Raw genomic sequence first — 19,313 nt, 5'->3', positions numbered from 1 at the left:
TAAGTTTTGTTGTTTGGTTCATGATGTGTGTTTCCAGCCATTCATTTGCTGATTATTATTATTATATTTTTTATCAGCTCAGGCTTAGCTTTTGTCTTTGACTTAGCATATCTGCTGCTGCTTATGAACAAACAAGATAAGATTTATTGGGTGTCTTCATTTGCAAACACTTCTTGTCTCAATTTGGTCAGCCTTTAGAAGTCAGCAGTGTACAGCTGAGAATATAGCGGGCGTAAATAGTTCAATAACATATCTACTTTTTACCATATGAGGAATTTGATATATGCCTTCATTTCCATCGCCTTTCAGGACAAGCTCTTCAGAAACAGAACATGCTGCCCTGACATAACATTTGAATTTTAAATGTCAGTTTCAAACATGGCTACTTGAAAATCTAGGTTAAAAAGCAGTGCAGAAGTCTGCTTCATATGCACGAGTGGAATAGAAACTTTATCTGCCTCAATTTAAAAAGTGGACTGGGAGCAGTAAAAGGGATTTCTCAGTGATGTCAGGCTGTGTTGAGTGAAGAATATTGCTTGCAATGGCTTCAGGGCAAAGCAAGCAATAATTTATATATTCTAGACTTGGTACGTGCATAAGTTTGTGCATTTTTGAGCAATATATTCCCCAGTTGTCCATGTTTGTGTACATCATCTTCTGGGTGAATGAGTTAGTGATCTAAATGCTGTTTATTACTAGAACAGACAATTTTTTAACAAGATTCAGTGCTTTGGTTTAAATGTATTCGAGAAAAAGTAACATAATCCTACTCATAGATGTGATTTGTTGCTGTTCTGGCTTTTAAACTAGCAGAATAATAGTGCTGTGAGCTGATCTGACTGTGTGACATTACGTACGCTTGCACCTCTGCTCACTTTGTCCTATCAATGCAAGCCAGCTCATAGAATAATCAAAGACAAAATAATCTTCCCTCTATCTGTTGCGTTCCTTTTTTGCATGAGAATGTAAACATGCTGATTTGAAAAATGCAGAACTTTGTTCAGTCAGGAGGAACAACCTTGTACTTCTCTGTGAAATGTTTAAAATCTTTCAAACTTCCTACATGGATCAAAACGACTGCCCTTTGTGGATATTAACGTTTTACGTATAGTTTTTGATTTTTCATAATGTATACAAAAAATATTTCATTTATTTTGGCAGATTTTTGCACACGTCTAGTCTGCTGCTAGAATGGTTGACAGTTGGTGGACTGTCAGAAGGATAAGCATACAAACAGATCCATAATCATTTATGATGTGTATCAATAGAGGATTGACACAGTTTTACACAAAAAGAGCAGTAGAGTGTAATTTGATGGAGAATTCCTGCTAATCATATTTATAATTCTAACCGTTTTTTGAAAAAAAACATCTGTCATGTATCAGAACTAACATTACTGATCCAGAGCTGAGCAGACATGATGGTGAATTTTCCTCCCTGTATTTATTCATCTATAAAGGTTATCAGACAGAGGGAGAGCCTGGAAGTGACTGGAAATCTAATGTTTAATGGTGTTAGCTCTGAGATGAAAGAGGTTTTTGGTCTGAGAGATGAGAAGGGGCCTTTAACACAGTCGTAGACCTGTGGCACCTTGCCAACAGCCGCTAATAGAGCCATAAAGCAATTACTAGGAAACACAGAGAGTGAGAGAGATGGATTATGGGACAGATGAATGCAAGGATGGAGCAAAGGATTTACAGTATGTTGAGTGAGAGGATGGGAAAAAGCAAGAAAAAAAGGAATGTGAATTTTTTGAGAACAATAAGAAAAGTGATGGAGGGAAACAGGATTTGTGCCATTTGATATGACCATTAGCTGATAATCAGTTTGAGGGGGAGAGGATACTGGAGAGCAGATTGTCCAGACTGCCTGGCCAGCTCCCCTTTGGTCCCTGACACAGTTATGTGTTGGTGTGTCATCATTGTTAATATGTTTACAGGATGTTTGTTTATCTCCGCTCAGGAAACATGTTTAACATAGTCACTGAAGATGGAAAATGGAAAACTAGATTTGCATAGCAGGAGTACAGAGGCCATCATGTTTTTCTTGCTTCCAGGCAGATCCTATAGAATTGTATATGTGTGTGTTCACGTTGTTATTCAAACCAGCCAGAGGACTTTGAATATGGAAAGTGGTAACAAATGTTATTCTGGCTTATCGGTCTTTGAGCTTGGCAGCTGAGTGCATCTTTTTTTCCTCCTGCTCTGCTTCCTCCTAATACATTAAAAATGAAAATGACTGTGTATTGAGAAGATTTGTGTTGTTTTCTGCAGAGAAGTGCAAGTGAAAAATATTATGTACACAATAAAATGGATCTGTTATATTTTTAATGTTTTCTATTTTTTAATCACTTTCTGACAGTTTCTTTTCCTGGAATAGCTTGTGGCTTATTTTATCATTTCAATTCTGGCACAGATGGAAAAGGTCAAAGTTATTTTATTAAATTTACATCTTATACACTTCTTACTCTGTCAGCCTCGTAAGAAAAGCCTAGCTTTTGCAGATACAGAAACTAGGTAAATGAATGTGAGAAAATAACGGCAGACAAATGAAAGATGTCACCCCATTTACTTTAGTGTATAAGAGAATCAGATTGTGTTTTAAAATGGGAGCATAAAGTTTGATAAACTGGACCTTTTCATACTGTAATTTATGTGCATTTGTACTCTGGGAGTGAGTGTGGGCGAAGGTGTGTGTGATCTTGATTTTTTTAGTGTGAGCATATACTGTGTGTGTGTCTGGAGGGTACAAGCAAAAGATAAATACAAACAGAAATGTGGAGCGCCTCTTTGGAGTGAGTCCCCCTCTGTTTACATGCATGATGACAAACTGAATGACTTGATTCCCTCTGTGTTTTCTTTTTCCCCTGCACAGGCGTTACGATGAGGTGACCCACATTAAGATCCAAAACTCAGGCGACTACTATGACCTGTATGGAGGGGAGAAGTTTGCCACGCTGGCCGAGCTGATCCAGTATTACACAGAACAACAGGATCTGCTGCGTGAGAGGAACGGCCATGTCATCGAGCTCAAGTACCCACTCAACTGCAAAGACCCCACTTCTGAGAGGTGCTGACACTAACACCCCCACACATGCAAATATCTTCACATTTGCGTACAGAGAAACACAATGTGGATAAACCAGGCAGATAGATGCAAATAACACATTAAATTACAGCTCAACATGTTGTTAAAGTGTTTTCTCTGATTTAATAATACATGTACGTCTCTGACCACAGACAGACAGCTTCAGTGTCATACTCAGGAGCTTAAAAATGCCACGAGAGGCAGCTTAACCACCTGAGAAATGTTACGAGTCCAGCTCTCATTGCAGTTACAGAGTGCTGTTACAGCCTAAATGCAGTTCTGAAGCATTTTCACCCTACAAAGATTGAAACACTTTTTCAATATTATGCTTTGACAAGTGAGTGGTGCAATTTCAGTGCCTTCACCAGTAAAGAAAGATCAGGCTCACAGGTGAACTCGTATTTTCTTGATCAGTTCAAGGGTCTATACTAGAGATGTTCCAATACAGATTCCGATACCAGGTTTTTGTGTATTGGCCGATAGCGATTACCTATCCGACACCAGTGCATTTAAAAAATAAAAATGATATAACATGTATACAACTTGCTACTAAACTGTATGGAAGTGGTAATTGCTATCAATGTTGGCCTGGCTCAGGTTAAACCCTTTGAAAAAACAATTTCATACATAGAATGAATAACTTAGAACTTCCTTCATCATGCAGTTTGGAAGTCATACCTGAAAAAGAACACAAATAAATAAAAAGTACAGTATCGCCATTTTAGTTTTGTGACTGTCAAGTGTAAAACATGGGGACATTTTAGCTAGCTCTGGCAGTATCGGACATCTCTGATCTATACTGAAGGCATCTTCTTAACTATACTGAGGTATCTGTCCCGTCTCTAGTCTCACACAGGTGTGCACACTGTAAAGACACTACACAACGTTAACACACTTAACTTAGCTTACATGCCATGTATTTTATATATTTAAAAATTATTATAATTTATCCCTTTATATCTGCTATTAAACAGCGGCATTTTAAATATATTAGTCTGATGGTATTGTAGGAATATAATTCCACTTAGATGGTAATATTGTACCATTGTTCACTAGTTAACAGTTTTAATTGACTGGTACTGGGGAATTTAACTTATTAAATTTGTACTGATTCACATATGTGTGCTTAGAGATACTTTATGAAGAGAGGATGCGTTCTGTGCACACACACCCACACAATAAACTCAGATGCACTTCACATCCACATGCATAAATAGTGGCATATTCCCACATGCATCTTCAAAAAAACAAAGTGGGTGGTGCTGCTGTTGTTTATGCTCACTAGCAGCTACACGAAAACATCAAACATTCTTGTATACACGGGCTGGACGCAGAAAACACGTCATCACACCTACACACCTGATTTGAAATGTGAGGTTATTATAGCGCGTGTATTAGATTGGAGTCTCACTCACACACGAACAGGAATAATTTTGAAAAGCAACATATTGATCAGGAATTTCAATGAAAAAAAAAATATATGGCTGCTAAGCAAGTTGTATAAGTTCACTTTTTCGACACATTTGCACATGGCAGTGTGTTTATCCCAGTTTCTGTTTAGGTCTATGAACTTGTGATCTATGGCTGTGGTTTAAGTGCTTTTTCCATTCTACAAACATCTGTTGTCAGAGCCTCCTACACGCTCTTGCACACCACACAGGAATAAAAACACAGACTTGCAGGTTTTCATCAGCAATTGAGTGAGGATGCATCGATGTAAGAAACACTTTTATGCGAGTATGCGTCTTCTCTCACAGTGCACATATAGACGTTATGTTAACCCATAACCTACCAATATAGAACTTGTTTTCCGTTGAGGCAGGAAGCATTTTGCTTGTCCTCCCACTCATGTGGTCAAGTTTTTGCCTCAGCTTCTCACTTGTCTTGGTAATCCATCTACCTTGAAACCACAGCCTGAGGCTGAGCGTATTGATCTCCACATGAGATGGAGAAGCAGCTGCTGAAAGCATCCAGTCTGAAATAATAAAACTGATGTTCACTATGTTTTTGAACATGTCTTGCCAGCTGTATGTTTATATTTGATATCTCTAAGGTACTGTAGATTCATGATAATAGTCACAGCCAGTAAATATGACGTCATCACCTAAAGCTAAGATTCCAGGTACTTTAGGCACAATATTAAAATTGTTATACTTAAATTGTAGACATAAATGTCTATGTTTCCATACCTGCACATATATGCTTATGTTTATATACCAGCAAATATAAACACGGATATAGATGCAGATATGTCTGTGAAAAGCTCATATTGACATGTCAGTCCAGCTCTAGTTTGTTTCTCTATTATAGTGTTTGTTTCTCACAGTCTGTTGGTTCACTCATCTCCAGGTGGTACCATGGACACCTGTCTGGGCGAGATGCAGAGAAACTGCTCACAGACAAAGGCAAGGCCGGCAGTTTCCTGGTACGGGAGAGCCAGAGTAAACCAGGCGACTTCGTCCTCTCAGTTCTCACCCATGAGGAGAAACATGAAAACGTGGATCGCAAGACCAAGGTCACACATGTTATGATACGCTACCAGGTAAAGGAACGCAGTTCAGACCCCGTGATGTATACAGGAACTTACATTTATTAAGAGTTTTGTTTAACTGGATAAAGACGCAGCAGAGGGTTATAGTTGACATTAGACCACCTCATCATACTGTTGGTGCTTTGAGTCATGTGAGTCACTTTAATTTTAAGCAGAATTTTTATTTTCTTTATTTTCTTTGTCTGACAATGAAGTGACTGTAGGTGTTTTGCCTTCACTGCTGGTCATCAGATCATGACAAATAAAATCCGACTAGGAAGCAAATGCATGTGATCACTTCCTTTTTCCTATCTCCATTTCTGCCCGTCTGGATCACAATATAGTCATAAAGTTTTCAAACTAAAATGGGGCCATCAACATTTCCAAACTTTTAGGCTCTTGAGTGTTGTGAGGTTGCAGTCGTACATTTTGAAACAGTAATGTGTTAAAATTAAAACGTGTGTGGCTGTACCCTAATAACGGCCCAACTATTGATGCCTGTCTCCAGCAGGAAGGTAAATATGACGTGGGCGGAGGTGAGAGGTTTGACACTTTGGCTGATTTGGTGGATCACTACAAGAAAAACCCCATGGTGGAGAAAAGTGGCATCGTAGTGCACCTCAAACAGGTATGGAATTTAAATTGAACAAATAAAGCAAACAAAATAATCCAATCTGGTGACTCTTTTGCATATATACCCTGAAGGCATGGATATGTTGCAATATGCTGGTTTAATTCAAAGCACACTCAAATGTTATTTTCCTGACCTGGTTGTTGTGCTTTCTTACATTTATTTTTAACCAATATTTTTTTTTTTTGTGTTGATCAATTCAATTTCTTGTTCCAACATGACAACAACAGCCATTTAATGCCACGAGGATAAACGCGGCCAACATTGAGAACCGGGTACGGGAGCTCAACAAAGTAGCAGATAACTCTGAAAAGCCCAAACAAGGATTCTGGGAAGAATTTGAGGTATGTATTCTCAAAACTGTCAACACCAGAACTATTACTATCTATAAATACAATTTAAACAAAAATGGGGGATATTTATATTTCAGCTAATAGTCTTTGTCAACATCTTTATCAAATGAGGCTTCAGTTAAGAGCATTTTTGTGCAACTGATACAAATCACAAATGTTATGATGTGAATATTTTCCATTGTTTCAGTGCATATTAATTGATGGATTATTAATAGGCTTTTCCTGAAGTATTTTACAGTTTGTTTGTCAATAAGATCATATAATGATCATTGTATGGTTGTTTAATTTATACATTTGTTTCTTGCATGCTTGTCTTAGAGATTATTTGGAAATCAGGAAAACAGTGTTAACATATTAATGAGTCTATCTGGCTTCATATGTATGATATACAATTGGTTTCCATTATCACAGCTAATAAAAAAGATCAGATATGCATCCAAAACTAGTGAGTGTTTTTGTATTTGAAAGGAACTTCATGTTGAGATGTGCACTCCACATGCAGTTTTTATGTTCTTGGACTCCAGGGTGACATTTAATTACCTCACCAGTAGCAGTCACATTAGAGGGGATGTTATTTTTGTTTGGAACTTCTTTGGAAAAAGTGTCATTTTTCTTTTCGCTCTCTGTTTTCTTTCGTCATTCACCATCAGGTACTTCAGCAGCAGGAGTGCAAACTGCTGTATCCCCGGAAAGAAGGCCAGAAGCCAGAAAACAAGAGTAAAAACAGATACAAGAATATCCTCCCCTGTGAGTCAAGCTGCAACCTGCCATTTCCTGTCTCTCCAACTTCCTGTGGAAACAGTGACACAAATATACAACAGACCATATAGAGGCCTTATAGAGGCCTCTGTTAAGTGTCAAGATTTGTTTTCGATAACTCACAGACATCAATTGAAATTTGACTTGAAAAAGGTGAACATTTTGTTTTGCACTTGTGACAGTTTGACTTTGTCTTTTTCAGTCGACACAACTCGTGTTGAAATCAGGGAAATGGATCCAGAAATTCCTGGGTCAGATTACATCAATGCCAACTACATCAGAGTGAGTCTTTTCAGATTCATACCTCATATCAAACCTTGTATCAACATTTTTGCTTGATTAATAACAGTAATACACAGCAAACACTCAATATGAGTGGAATTAAAGGGGAGCTGCATCTTTCAAAAGATTGATGAAATTGCAACATAGATAATGTCTTAAAAGACTATTTCCTGTCTCAGTAGCAGCACTTAATTTTTTATCAAGTTTTTTATTTTAATTGTGATTTTATTTTATTTTTTAAGTACATTTTACTTTTTCATTTCTATTAGAATATGATTCTAAGGTCTCAGAGTAAAACTACTACATAAAGTATATAACTTTATGTGCTCTACAGAGTCTGTATGACGAGGGACGCCACATGGAGGACTGCAAATTCTTCATCGCCACCCAGGGGTGCCTACAAAACACAGTCAATGACTTTTGGAAGATGGTTTATCAGGAGAATACACACGTCATTGTCATGACCACAAAGGAGATAGAGCGAGGGCGGGTGAGTGTTCCGCTTAAACAAAATAAGCAAATAGTCAGTAAGATAGTGAAGTTAAAGGTTCAGTGTGAAGAATTAAGTGACATCTAGTTGTGAAGTTGCATGTTGCAGCTGAACACACCTCACCTCACCCTCCCCTTTCAAACATGAGAGAGAACCTGTAGTAAACTTCAGTTGTTATAAAAACTCAAAGGTGTTTAGTTTGTCCAGTTTGGACTAATGTAAAAAACATGGTAGAGAGGACCTGCTAATGATGTAAATATAAAGTATGTAAATATAAAGGGCCTTTTCTGGGCTAGAGAAAACTACAATTCATACAATTAGATTAAACAAACTAGTGAAAACATCATTAAAATTCTGCCAATAGTTCCCTTTCACCTAAATCTTACACACTGGACCTTTAAATGGTATGAAATGCTACTGTCTTATGTATTGCTAAACTAGGAAACAGTTTAATAAAGTAGAAATCGTTTTTTCTTATGTTGTTTTAGTAATCCACTGCTTTGAGCACTTAAGATTTCATAGTGAGAGTGGGAGTGAAATTTCGCAAATCTTAAACATAACATGTTAAAAATCTAGCAGTGAACAAATGTAGAAGGTGCTTTCACCACCTTTAAAAGTTAAAGAACATAACAGGACTGATAAAATCCTCGGTGTTGACACTGGTACATTACAGATTTAGCCCTTCTCTCTAGGTTAAATGTTGTCTTGCATCAACCATTTTGTTCTGTATTTTCAGATGAAAGAGCACACTTGATGGCATTAACTGATTCTAACAGAGATGGGTGGATATGCCTAGTAGGGATGATGGTTTGTGTGTGTGTAGGGGGGAGGGTAGAGAGAGATGGCTGACAAGGATAGTATGACAGTTAATCTGATTGTAAAGCTGCTTGAGATGAGCTGATTCTTTAGATTGTCTAATGCTTGTCACCCTCCCTCTGCTCTCCCTCTCTCTCTATCTCTCTTTCACTACTTCCTCTGTTTCAGAACAAATGTGTACGTTATTGGCCGGACCTCTATGCCACCAAGGAGTTTGGGAGGGTGGTAGTGAGGAACATAGATGAGCAACCAGCGCAAGACTACATCCTGAGGAAGCTGGAGGTGACCCGACTGGACAGGGTAGGAAGAACTGTGTTCTCAGTCAGAGTTAACCCACTGACCTGGGGTCAGATTATCTAACACTTCACTCACACACACACACAGACACACACACTCACACACTCTCAATCCTCTAGCACGTGCTTGATCTTACAGAAGGTTTGACTACATGGCCCTGAAGCAGATTCAGAAATAGTAGAAAGTAAAAGTGCACACAAGCTTTTAAAAATCCTTAACAATATTTTCTTACAATGAAGCTTTAGATGATTAAAAATTTATTTAGTGCTGTTAATTTATAACTGAAAGTTAAATAATAGTAAATAAAAGGCTGTTTCAATTGTAATCCGATCAGAGTTGTGATCCTGAATTAGGTTGAACAGGGAGGAATTTAAAATGGTGTGTAACTTGAGGATACCTAGTCTTGTAGTTAGTGTGCAGATGTAATATCTTGTATATTTCTATTCAAAATCCTGTATTCTATCAAAAGTACAATGGTGGAGCTCAGTCTGCTAAGCCTGTCTGAGAACAACTTGGCACAATTTCACCAAAGACTGCCCCCAAGTGATGCTTCAGTCAAGCCATAATGTTTGTGTGTTGGAGAAACACAGTTAAACTAAAGTAAATCCACCATCAGTTATTCTCTGAGATATTGCAGTTAATCAAGGTTACTGTCAAGCAGGAGACTAAAGCAAACAGAGAAGTCTGCCCAAGCTCCTGCACGGTCACTGACTCACTGTATATAGTAACGGCTCTTGGTTGCCTTAATCCTCCGTTCTTATCCTAATCATTAATTCCTGAGTCCACTGTAAGAAATGAGGAACAGAATCCACAATCCGCACTCTGCACAAAAGCATATTCCTGCATTCAAGGATACTGATTAGTGCTGGTGTATCTGCAGTGTGGCAGACTACCAGAGATTATTCCTCCATCACAGTACAGCAATTAGCATAGTTCAAGTGAGCTCAAAGACATTTTGTACAGACAATGAATGTGAAAAATACAGACTTGAATCACCTGAATCAGACTGCTGAAGTATCATTTTAGTTTATCTGGACTTCACAGTGTATCTCTGTGTGGAATGAGGTTATGTGTTTTGATGAACACTGAGGAGACAGAATGGAGACAAAAGAGATAAAAGACAATGATACTGTAAGTGTGTAATGATAAAGTTGACCACCTTATCAATTTTTTTTTTTGTTGTGTCTTCGTTATAGAAGGAGCCTCTGAGGTACATCTGGCATTATCAGTATCTGAGCTGGCCCGACCACGGGGTACCCAATGAGCCAGGCGGCGTGCTCTGGTTCTTAGAGGAGGTCAACCGCACTCAGAGCGCCTTTCCAGACACTGGACCCATTGTTGTCCATTGCAGGTACAACCAGGAGGGAGGGAGGGACACCTTTCATATTATAATGCTTGGAAGAGACTGTAGTGGCGCCTTAACTTAAATACTGCTCTGTCAGGTCAAGAGAATAAGTGAGCTGATCTACAGTACTAACACAGTTTTCCAGCAGATATTAACAACAACAGTAATTAGAATTCAATCTTGTGTGCACTCCTGTGCACACTCAAGCACACACAGGACTGACACTAGTGCAGTTTTACTTTGATACTTAAAACAAGTCCTAGTGAAGACATTCACAACATTAGACAAAAAAGTAGCTTTAGGAAAAGCTCTGTGGGCTGCAATTGGCTTTTTGATGTTTATAAAAGAAAGCTCTGTCAGACATAAAACCAAATAAAAAGAGGGAAAAGAAGAAAAAACATAATAAAATATATTTACTAACCTTAGTACAAATCTACATAAAGAAAAGAAAACAAGGGAAAAAGAAAACCAACTATTTTAAGACACACACAAAACACAAGGTGGCACTCACCTCTTAACTAATGTGTTGAACAGAAATTGAACCTGTGTGTCATATGTAAGGAGGATTAGCATTCACCTCGTCTTTCTCCCAACAACCTATAGAATGATCCAGTTTCACTTATCAAGTTAAAACACATCTTATGTACTTTGTTGGGTGCGAGCTATTATAAGATTATTTTACACAGACAATTAACTGGCTGGAATTGTTGAAGGGTTTTCCCCACAAGACATGAATTTATGAAATTTCGATTTCATGAAATATGCTTTGAATCGATCAGTGACATGCACTTTAATTAAGTTTTAAAATTGTGTCTTTGTTATAGCAACAGGTCTTCACAGAGTTAGCAAAGATTTTCTCTCAACACATAAAGCCGGTCCTCTGCAAACACACAGGCTCTTAATTTCACTTAATCCTTATGTTGCCACTTGAGCTGAAACTTTTTTGAAACAGCACAATTTGTTGTCGCTGTGCTGTGATCAGGATTTTCACCTCGTCTTGACAGAAAAGACCAGAATCATAATTTCTGATTTGGTTTAAAAAAGCTGAGAAATGTAAATATTTCTGAATCATTTTCATGTCACACAGATTTAGTTCAAAGTGAATTAATTCCTGCTGGATTGACAGATGTCTAAATATTTTTTAATTTGATGTTTTGTTGTCAGCAAGCATTCACTGATATATTTCACTTTCACAGCAGACATGTTTGGCCACTAATATAATGGATTTCTCCATTAGATGTGAATAGAAAAGCCCAATCTCGCTCCATGTCTATCACAATACCCAGCCACTAAAACATGTTGTTCAAAGATGATGACAGAGTGACAGAAAACATCTGACTCACTCACTGAGCAGTGGGCTGTTGATAAATGAATGTTGTTATAGTGGGGAGAATAACTTTGAGTTCCCAGAGTGATCTAACAGCAATTTGAACAACAATAACAGCAACAACAAATTCAAGCTACCTTATTTCTGGTTCCAACTTATAATTCACAACCTTAAACTTTACTTGCATTGATATGTAGGTTTTGCAAAAACCCTTCTGCTCTTGATCCTAATAAAACATGTTGATAATGAGCAGAAAAAAACATTATTTTTTTTGCCTTGATAATGTTTTTTAGGATTTTGATTACACATGGTTTGACTTTTCACTCCGTTGTTCCCGCAGTGCAGGCATCGGCAGGACAGGCACCATTATCGTCATCGACATTCTCATCGATATTATTAACCGCCAAGGTACGAGACTGTGATATAAAAGTGACACAATTTACTTTTCATTTTACTTTGAATGTTTGTCCTAATTCCTGTATGTGTCTGTGTGTGTGTTTGTGTTCTAGGTCTAGATTGTGACATCGACATCCCTAAGACCATCCAGAGGGTACGGCAGCAGAGGTCGGGCATGGTGCAGACAGAGGCCCAGTATAAGTTCATCTACATGGCTGTGCAGCAGTACATAGACACGGCTCAGAAGAGACTGGAGGAGGAGCAGGTACTCCACTGCATTTAAAATCAAAAATCTATGTTGGCTTGGATTGATGTTTAAAAAAAAGCCAGGACAAAACACTTTTTTGGCACGGCAATGAAGGCTTTAAAATATTTATGTGTTTGATCTCAGAGTCTGAAGGCCAGCACCATATGTTATGTCATGACAGCTAGAGCAGTGAAGCAAACAACTATCTCCAGGGCTGTTCCACTAAATGTGGAACTGTTCAAAGTTTCATTCAGGTCTCAGGACAGCTGGTGAGGTCTTTGAGGCCTCAACCGAGGCTGCATCCACATGACTATGTTCTAGTTCTTTAAAATGCATCACTTTTGCTATGTTTACTTCTGTCATCTACACTTCTAGAGCGCCTAAAAGAAGAATTTTGGAAATGCTATTGGTCCTGTTTTAGTTTGAAAAGTGAGTTGTAGTCTGGACGGGAAAATATCGAGATGTTTGGAAACAGTAATGCAGTCGTCCACATTCGCTTTATGACTAGGTCTTATCAGTCCTGACTACCGGCTGTGTTAAGATAATGTTAACACAAGCTGCCAGTAAAAGCTCTAGTCGTCTTACTTTTCACAACTGTTGTTTCTTGTTGGTCATATTTTCTGTAACTGAGCAGCCAACTTCAGAGTAGACAATCTACTCCCTGTATACACCAGCACGCACATTTCCAGTATACGTCACATGATGGTGTGTTAGTATGGACAGGTACTGTTACTGACACAGAGCTAAAACGCTCACGTGAACAGTATCTAACAGTATCTGACTCATACACTCATGTTGACGCTTTGCAGAGAAATAAGATGAAGGAGAGGGAATATTCCAATATCAAATATCCCCAGATGACCAACTCAAGATCTAAACCCAGCATGGCATCCTCACGCTCTTCCTCTGTGTAAGTACAACTCCTACTGTACAGTGGTGAAGTTTCAGCAGCAAAGGATTTGATTGAGAGACAAGATCACAGAACAATATTAGAGAATCGGTTAAACAGGGAATTTGGAAACTACTGAAAAGTCTAATTATGTGTTTAAAATAAGAGAGGCCTTAAAATGTATTGATTACACACTTCTTTTTTTCTGGCCTGCCAGTAATGATGTTGTATATAGTGTTGTATGAGATGGCAGGCTGTTGAGAAATGTACGTATAAATCATAGGTATAAATATAAATTAGAAGCAGGATTGATGCATCAGTGGGAAGCTGGTCATCTCATTATGGACAATGTTCCTTTCAGCAGAAACTGAGTAGACAAACTTAGATGAATGAATCCTTCTTTCAATGTTTGATCCATCTGCCCATTTTCTACTGCTTACCTAGATCTAGAGTGCATTCATTTAATCAATCATATCTTTAGGAGTCATTTTTGAATACTGCTGTGAAGTACTGAAAAACATCATGAATGTAATTAATAATAATGAATAATTCATGGGCATGGCTGTGTCTTTATTTAGAGACTGCATCTTTCAGAGACGTAGACCACGAAAGCCAAACTGAATAAGACTGTTTTTGGAATAAAGCTTTCTATGATCAACATCAACCAGCTCGTTACGCCCTTATTGCTGTTGCTGAGCAACAGAGCTGAAGTTGGACATGGCGAGCGAGTTTTAGTGCCCCTTGATTATTTTAACATACAGTATGTAACATCATGTCCTGTTTTGCCAGCGCCATTACATCTTTGAAAAACGATCCGTCACTGAAGCGCAGTTAATCCTGGGATAGGTTGGGCAGGGAAGGATCCACTCCTTGCAGCCTTTGTTTCTCGAGGATGTAAAGACTCATTTGTCAGCTGCAGTTGAAGGTTCCTTCGAAATGGGACAGTGTAGTTGCTGCACTGTGACGCAATTGGTCTTCAAACCAAGGATGCAGCCTCTGAATTTAGACACCACTCATATCATCTTTTTTGGTTCTGCATCATACTTTGACCATGAAACTGGAATTAAATGTAATTTTATGTGATCAAATTCAACCTGGTAAACCTGAAGACACCCTGATAAAGTTGTTTTCTCTGTGAATATTTTCTCCTCTTCTTTTAGGATGACAAATGATGATTCGTCGAGTGTGTACGAGAACATAAACTTTAAAAGCCCTCAGACGTCTTTTAGCAGTAACACCAGGAGGTAAAATCGTTGGAACGTCCACATTTCTCTGCCTGCCTCTTTGTAAGTATTTTATTCATTTAATTTACTATCTTCGAATATCAGTTTGGGCCTTGACAGAACCCATTCAGCCACTGTTGTTGAAAAATAGCATCTGGTTATGGGTGTTTTCCGACTTCAAATTTGAAATTTGTCAGAGCATCATCCTTCCTGGTTTGTATTTTTTAAAGAGGATTTGGTTGAGGTAAAAGTGTTGTTGGTACAACATGTTGGATCCATTAGGTGTAGCTTTTGTTGGAAAAATATGAGCCATGATTTGATCTAAAATTTAGGCTTTATGTGAACGTATCATGGAAACTGATTTTGCGACCACCATTTCCTCTATTGAATCAAATTAATTTTCCTCATGTAAGTAGATGAGTAATATTCTCCTACTTTCAAGGTCTGAATTATAGGGTGGCTGAGAAAAGAAAACCTGACCTCCCCCTAAAGCAACAAAAGATTCAATTTATGTTCCATTTATAATCAACCTCAGTTCTCCCAGTCTCATTCATTTCTCACTCATGGTGATTAATAGAACAGACAAGGAATCCAGCTGCATTGAAGTGAGTGATTCATAGCTCTGGTTTGGGGTCATCAGCAGAAGACAGAAAAGAAGCGATTTAATTATCTGTGAATGTATTTTCAACTGCATGTCATTCATTTGTCACTTTTGGTTTGTCTGGAGCTGAACATTTATCTAACCAGACATTTAGTAAGAAGTTCACCCCAAAAATAGCAAATGTTAATTTCTTAGTTGCTCTGTTTTTATTCCACCGCACAGATGACAGCCGAAGCCAGAGGCCCTATACATTTGTGTTGTCCCACTATTGTGAATATGATAGCTCAGGAATCCCATCAGGGAATTGTTTAAAGATAAAACTGGTCACAGGTCAATTTTCAAGCTCAAAACATGTTCTGGCTCATGTGAACGTTCACTTGGACTCAAGGATGAACTGATTTAAATGTGTCTTTAATAAATATATTATACAAGTCCGGAACATAGACTGTAAATAAAGATGGAGGACATGACCGCTCCATAAAAGTGAAGCAAAAGGGTCTCTTTCACCACCTGGTGGCTGGCTGCAGTATAAGTCTTATAACCTTGTCTCCTCCATGTTAATTGATGGGACATGGATCAAAGATTGTCATTTTAGGTGGTTCTTATTACACTGATGTTTGTTCAAATCCAAATTTTTCCAGTAAGTTGGGTTTTAACTAGTTGTTTGATGAAAAACAGGGTTAAATGTCATGATTGACAGCTGAAAGTCAAGATTGTCAAGACTCATGACTGGCTGAGTGTGTATCCACCACCAAGGCTCCTTTCCCTGATCACTACTGAACAGAAATGTGCGAGATGGCGGCACTCAGATCTGTATATTTTAGCGAGATAAGAAGTAGAGAAGTGACGTCCAACTTCGTTTACAGTCTATGGTCTAAACTGCAACTTGACTGGTTGGTAATTCAAAGTGACACCAGTTTACTAAACTTGTCTGTGTGTGTGCTTCAGTTTCAGCTGAGGTGTCTCATTGGCAGCGCCTGAAAATCCCTCACAGGGAGGAGGGAGCGTGGTGCTCTGAATACACCGCACAACTGTGGACCCTGCCTGGGCTGCAGGTGGCGCTCTCCGGCTGCTGTCCCGCTGACCCTCTGTCTGGAGTAAAACCTCAACCTCCGTGGAGAGGAGGACTCTGCAGCATAGTGCCTGCGCTCAGGGCCTCTCTGTCCTCCTTAGTCTCTCTCCCTTTTCGCTCCAGCCTCCACAGCTTCTCCCTCTCCTAACCAGCAGAAGTGCCTTGTCACAGGATGTGTCTGTAATCTATTCTCCCCAAAACCTGCTGTCAATTCTGCACTGTTACTGTTTTCCAAACCCTGGAAACCCAACTCCACGTGAAGAAACAACCAGTTTTTCCTCAGGATGACGGATATTGAACACAGAGTTTGCCCTTGGTCTGACATGAACAGAGCTGTACGAGACCTACGGAGAGGTCAAAGCTGAGCAGTTTGTCAGCTTGTTCACAGAAACCACTCTGTTCACTCTCACTCTCTTTCTCTCTTTCCCTGTCTTTTCTAGTTGTTGTCTGAACTACCTAAGACTGTTTTTGCTGCGTTCTGCCTCTCCAGCTGTGGTGGTTATTAAGGTGGCCGCTGAGTGATAGCAAGGGCGGTTACATAACCCGCGACAGGATCCTGAAACACATGAAGGGCAAACAAACTCCTTCTTCAAAGATTAAAAAAACTTCTCATTTTAATTTGCACTGTAAAAGTGGACTATTCAATTTTTTGGGAGATTTGTCAGAGTGTTGTGAGAGAGTTGAAAGAAACCTCCTGTGCTGTTGCAAATCAGCAAATTTAGTCATTTAGTCAAGTACTGTCCAGTCATCTGAACGTGACCTCCAGTGGTCCTATTTTTTTTTTTTAAGTCCGCTTCTCTTCATTATTTCTTGATGCCGTTGATATCATGGTTATGTAACATATGAGATGTTTATTTTTTAAATATAATTATATTTATAAAAGAGCATAATGGTGGAAGAGATCATATTTAAGCACAACTGTCTAAGCAGCAGCCCCCTGTGCTAATTCACATTTTTATCATCATAGTATTTTGAAGTCTACATTTGACAGGAACATGGTTCAGAGGATTCCTGAACGGGTTATTGGAGGTGAGCTCGGCCGACCGCCGTCTCTCGGCTACATTTGTCTGGTCTTTCTCGTTAATCAGCAGGTCTGATGCAGTTCAACATCTGTCGGGGGAGATCGTCACAAGGAGATAAGGCAAAGGGGCCGATTACAGTGGGCCAGATGGCCATCTGCCCGAGATTGAAGAATAGATTTGTCTCCAAAAAGTAATTTAGAAGATGGCCGTAATCCAAGCTTGATGATAGCGGAGCTACGTCACTGATGTGATAAGGAAGACGGTGGCGTTGCAGAGCATTCAGCCCCCTGTGCTGTCTGGCAGATTGTTAGCTATTTTTAGCCTCCAGGATCAGCCCCAAAATACCCCAGTGAAGTAGTCGCGTTGGCGACATCTGGCCCAGCTTGTTTAAAATCGAATGACTTAATGGTCTGCGGGGAAAAAACGAGCGGGCATTGTAATAATGATGAAGTGTGTTCAGTCTATCCTCATGAAAAGAAACAGGAGTGAGCGACAACTGTTTGTGATGTTTGTGATCCGACCATTCCTCTTCCTCCACCAGCTCACCTGCTCAAGAACACACACTCAATCATGAATTCTTATATTATTATTGTTATTATATTATTATATAATGACTCCTCATAGACGTTTATTTTAAATTTAGAGTGATCAGTGCTCGGTTGATAAGTCTGTAATTTGACTCAGTACATAACCATCGTTCACCATATCATTGGCACAGATTCCTTTCATTAAGCTTGTGCTACTTCAGTAGAAGTACAACACAAATGTGTTTTTCCATCACCTCACAAATATCTTGTGATTTTTGCCACTCAACTGTTTCTGGTTTGAAACTTTCCCTGTGATAAGTTATTGCCCTTTTAATTTAATGGTTGATTCGTTATGTGAATAAAAGCTATGTTTTATGAAATTGCATTGCTGCCCTGTGTCAGTGAAGGCACACAGACACACACACACAGACACACACGCAGACACACACGCAGACACATACGCAGACACACACACACAGACACACACGCAGACACACACACAGACACACACGCAGACACACACACACGCACGATGAATTGAATTTGAACTTTGGGGTTTTTCTTTTTGTCCTTTTCCAGTCTGAACTGTGATCCTGATCTGATGAATAACAAATGACTTTAGTGGTGTTGTTATTTCCTGTGTTTCTGAACTATCTTGCGCTGTGGATAATTTAGACTTTCTTTTGTTTTTTGTATTTCACTCTGCCTCTCTGGTTAAATTGTGATATGGTGAAACATCAATACTTGAAAGTGTGAAACTGCAGAATCTTTGGCCTCAGGCTGTGTCTGGATGTCAGTTGTGTGTGGAAGTATTTTTGTCAGTGCACAGACTTTTGCCATCAGTGTTGTTTTATTTGTTTGATTATTTTCTTGTTTTGTTTTTTCAAATAGTACATTTCTAATTGATTGTTTTATCCATTTATTCATTTTGTATTGTGTGTCATTAATATTATTATTATTATTTTTGTGATTTACTATTGATAAGTACATTGTGGCTCTGAGTTGATCCGGTGTGCATGGAGGTGTGCAGTAGTGATGCTGTGGTTTTTTTTCTTCTGCTTGTCCTCGTGCATTTACTTGAACATAATGTTGATATGGTTTATTTTTGTTTGTTCGTTTTATTTTTATTCCGTGCTCTTCTGTTGGAGGCAGTATGGCTGAAGTGAGTCGTGGTTAACTGTGATTCAGTGAAGGCCCCCCCCCCCCCCCTTTCCTCCTCTTCTTGCACTGGCTCTGCCCAATCGCCTTTTTTGCTGTATAGGTTACAACTGCTGATGCAATGAGCTGCCAGAGACAGCATCAAAATGTTTTTTTATCGTATAGTTTAATAAAAACCCTATGATGGCACTATATACAGTTACACTTGAGCTTTGTTTTTTCTTCTGAAGCAGGTGTGCAGATGGATACGGGTATTTTGTG

The 19,313-nt window shown here is 38.9% G+C and overlaps 2 protein-coding genes across 4 annotated transcripts in view; one reads left to right on the top strand and one right to left on the bottom strand.

Moving 5' to 3' along the window:
* The window catches only part of ptpn11b (protein tyrosine phosphatase non-receptor type 11b), a 37,116-nt gene extending 17,870 nt beyond the window's left edge, over positions 1-19,246 (top strand). For 2 of the 3 annotated variants that reach the window (XM_069527101.1, XM_069527103.1), the window contains exons 3-16: positions 2,875-3,069; positions 5,437-5,629; positions 6,126-6,245; positions 6,479-6,592; positions 7,252-7,348; positions 7,563-7,642; positions 7,977-8,132; positions 9,117-9,248; positions 10,442-10,596; positions 12,258-12,325; positions 12,427-12,578; positions 13,370-13,470; positions 14,610-14,735; positions 16,222-19,246. In XM_069527101.1, the coding sequence (XP_069383202.1) occupies positions 2,875-3,069; positions 5,437-5,629; positions 6,126-6,245; positions 6,479-6,592; positions 7,252-7,348; positions 7,563-7,642; positions 7,977-8,132; positions 9,117-9,248; positions 10,442-10,596; positions 12,258-12,325; positions 12,427-12,578; positions 13,370-13,470; positions 14,610-14,697 (1,651 nt within the window). In that variant the 3' untranslated portion in view covers positions 14,698-14,735; positions 16,222-19,246. The remainder of the gene's footprint in view (positions 1-2,874; positions 3,070-5,436; positions 5,630-6,125; positions 6,246-6,478; positions 6,593-7,251; positions 7,349-7,562; positions 7,643-7,976; positions 8,133-9,116; positions 9,249-10,441; positions 10,597-12,257; positions 12,326-12,426; positions 12,579-13,369; positions 13,471-14,609; positions 14,736-16,221) is intronic. The other variant, XM_069527102.1, reaches the window with a different exon arrangement.
* Positions 1-19,313, bottom strand: part of ampd1 (adenosine monophosphate deaminase 1 (isoform M)) — a 269,757-nt gene that overhangs the window by 199,414 nt on the left and 51,030 nt on the right. The gene's annotated exons all lie outside the window — the stretch shown is intronic.

Source organism: Paralichthys olivaceus, chromosome 6 (assembly GCF_024713975.1).
Source record: "Paralichthys olivaceus isolate ysfri-2021 chromosome 6, ASM2471397v2, whole genome shotgun sequence".
Classification (NCBI taxonomy): domain Eukaryota; kingdom Metazoa; phylum Chordata; class Actinopteri; order Pleuronectiformes; family Paralichthyidae; genus Paralichthys; species Paralichthys olivaceus.
The sequence above is the reverse complement of the archived record's forward strand: the minus strand, read 5'-3'. Positions and strand labels throughout refer to the sequence as shown.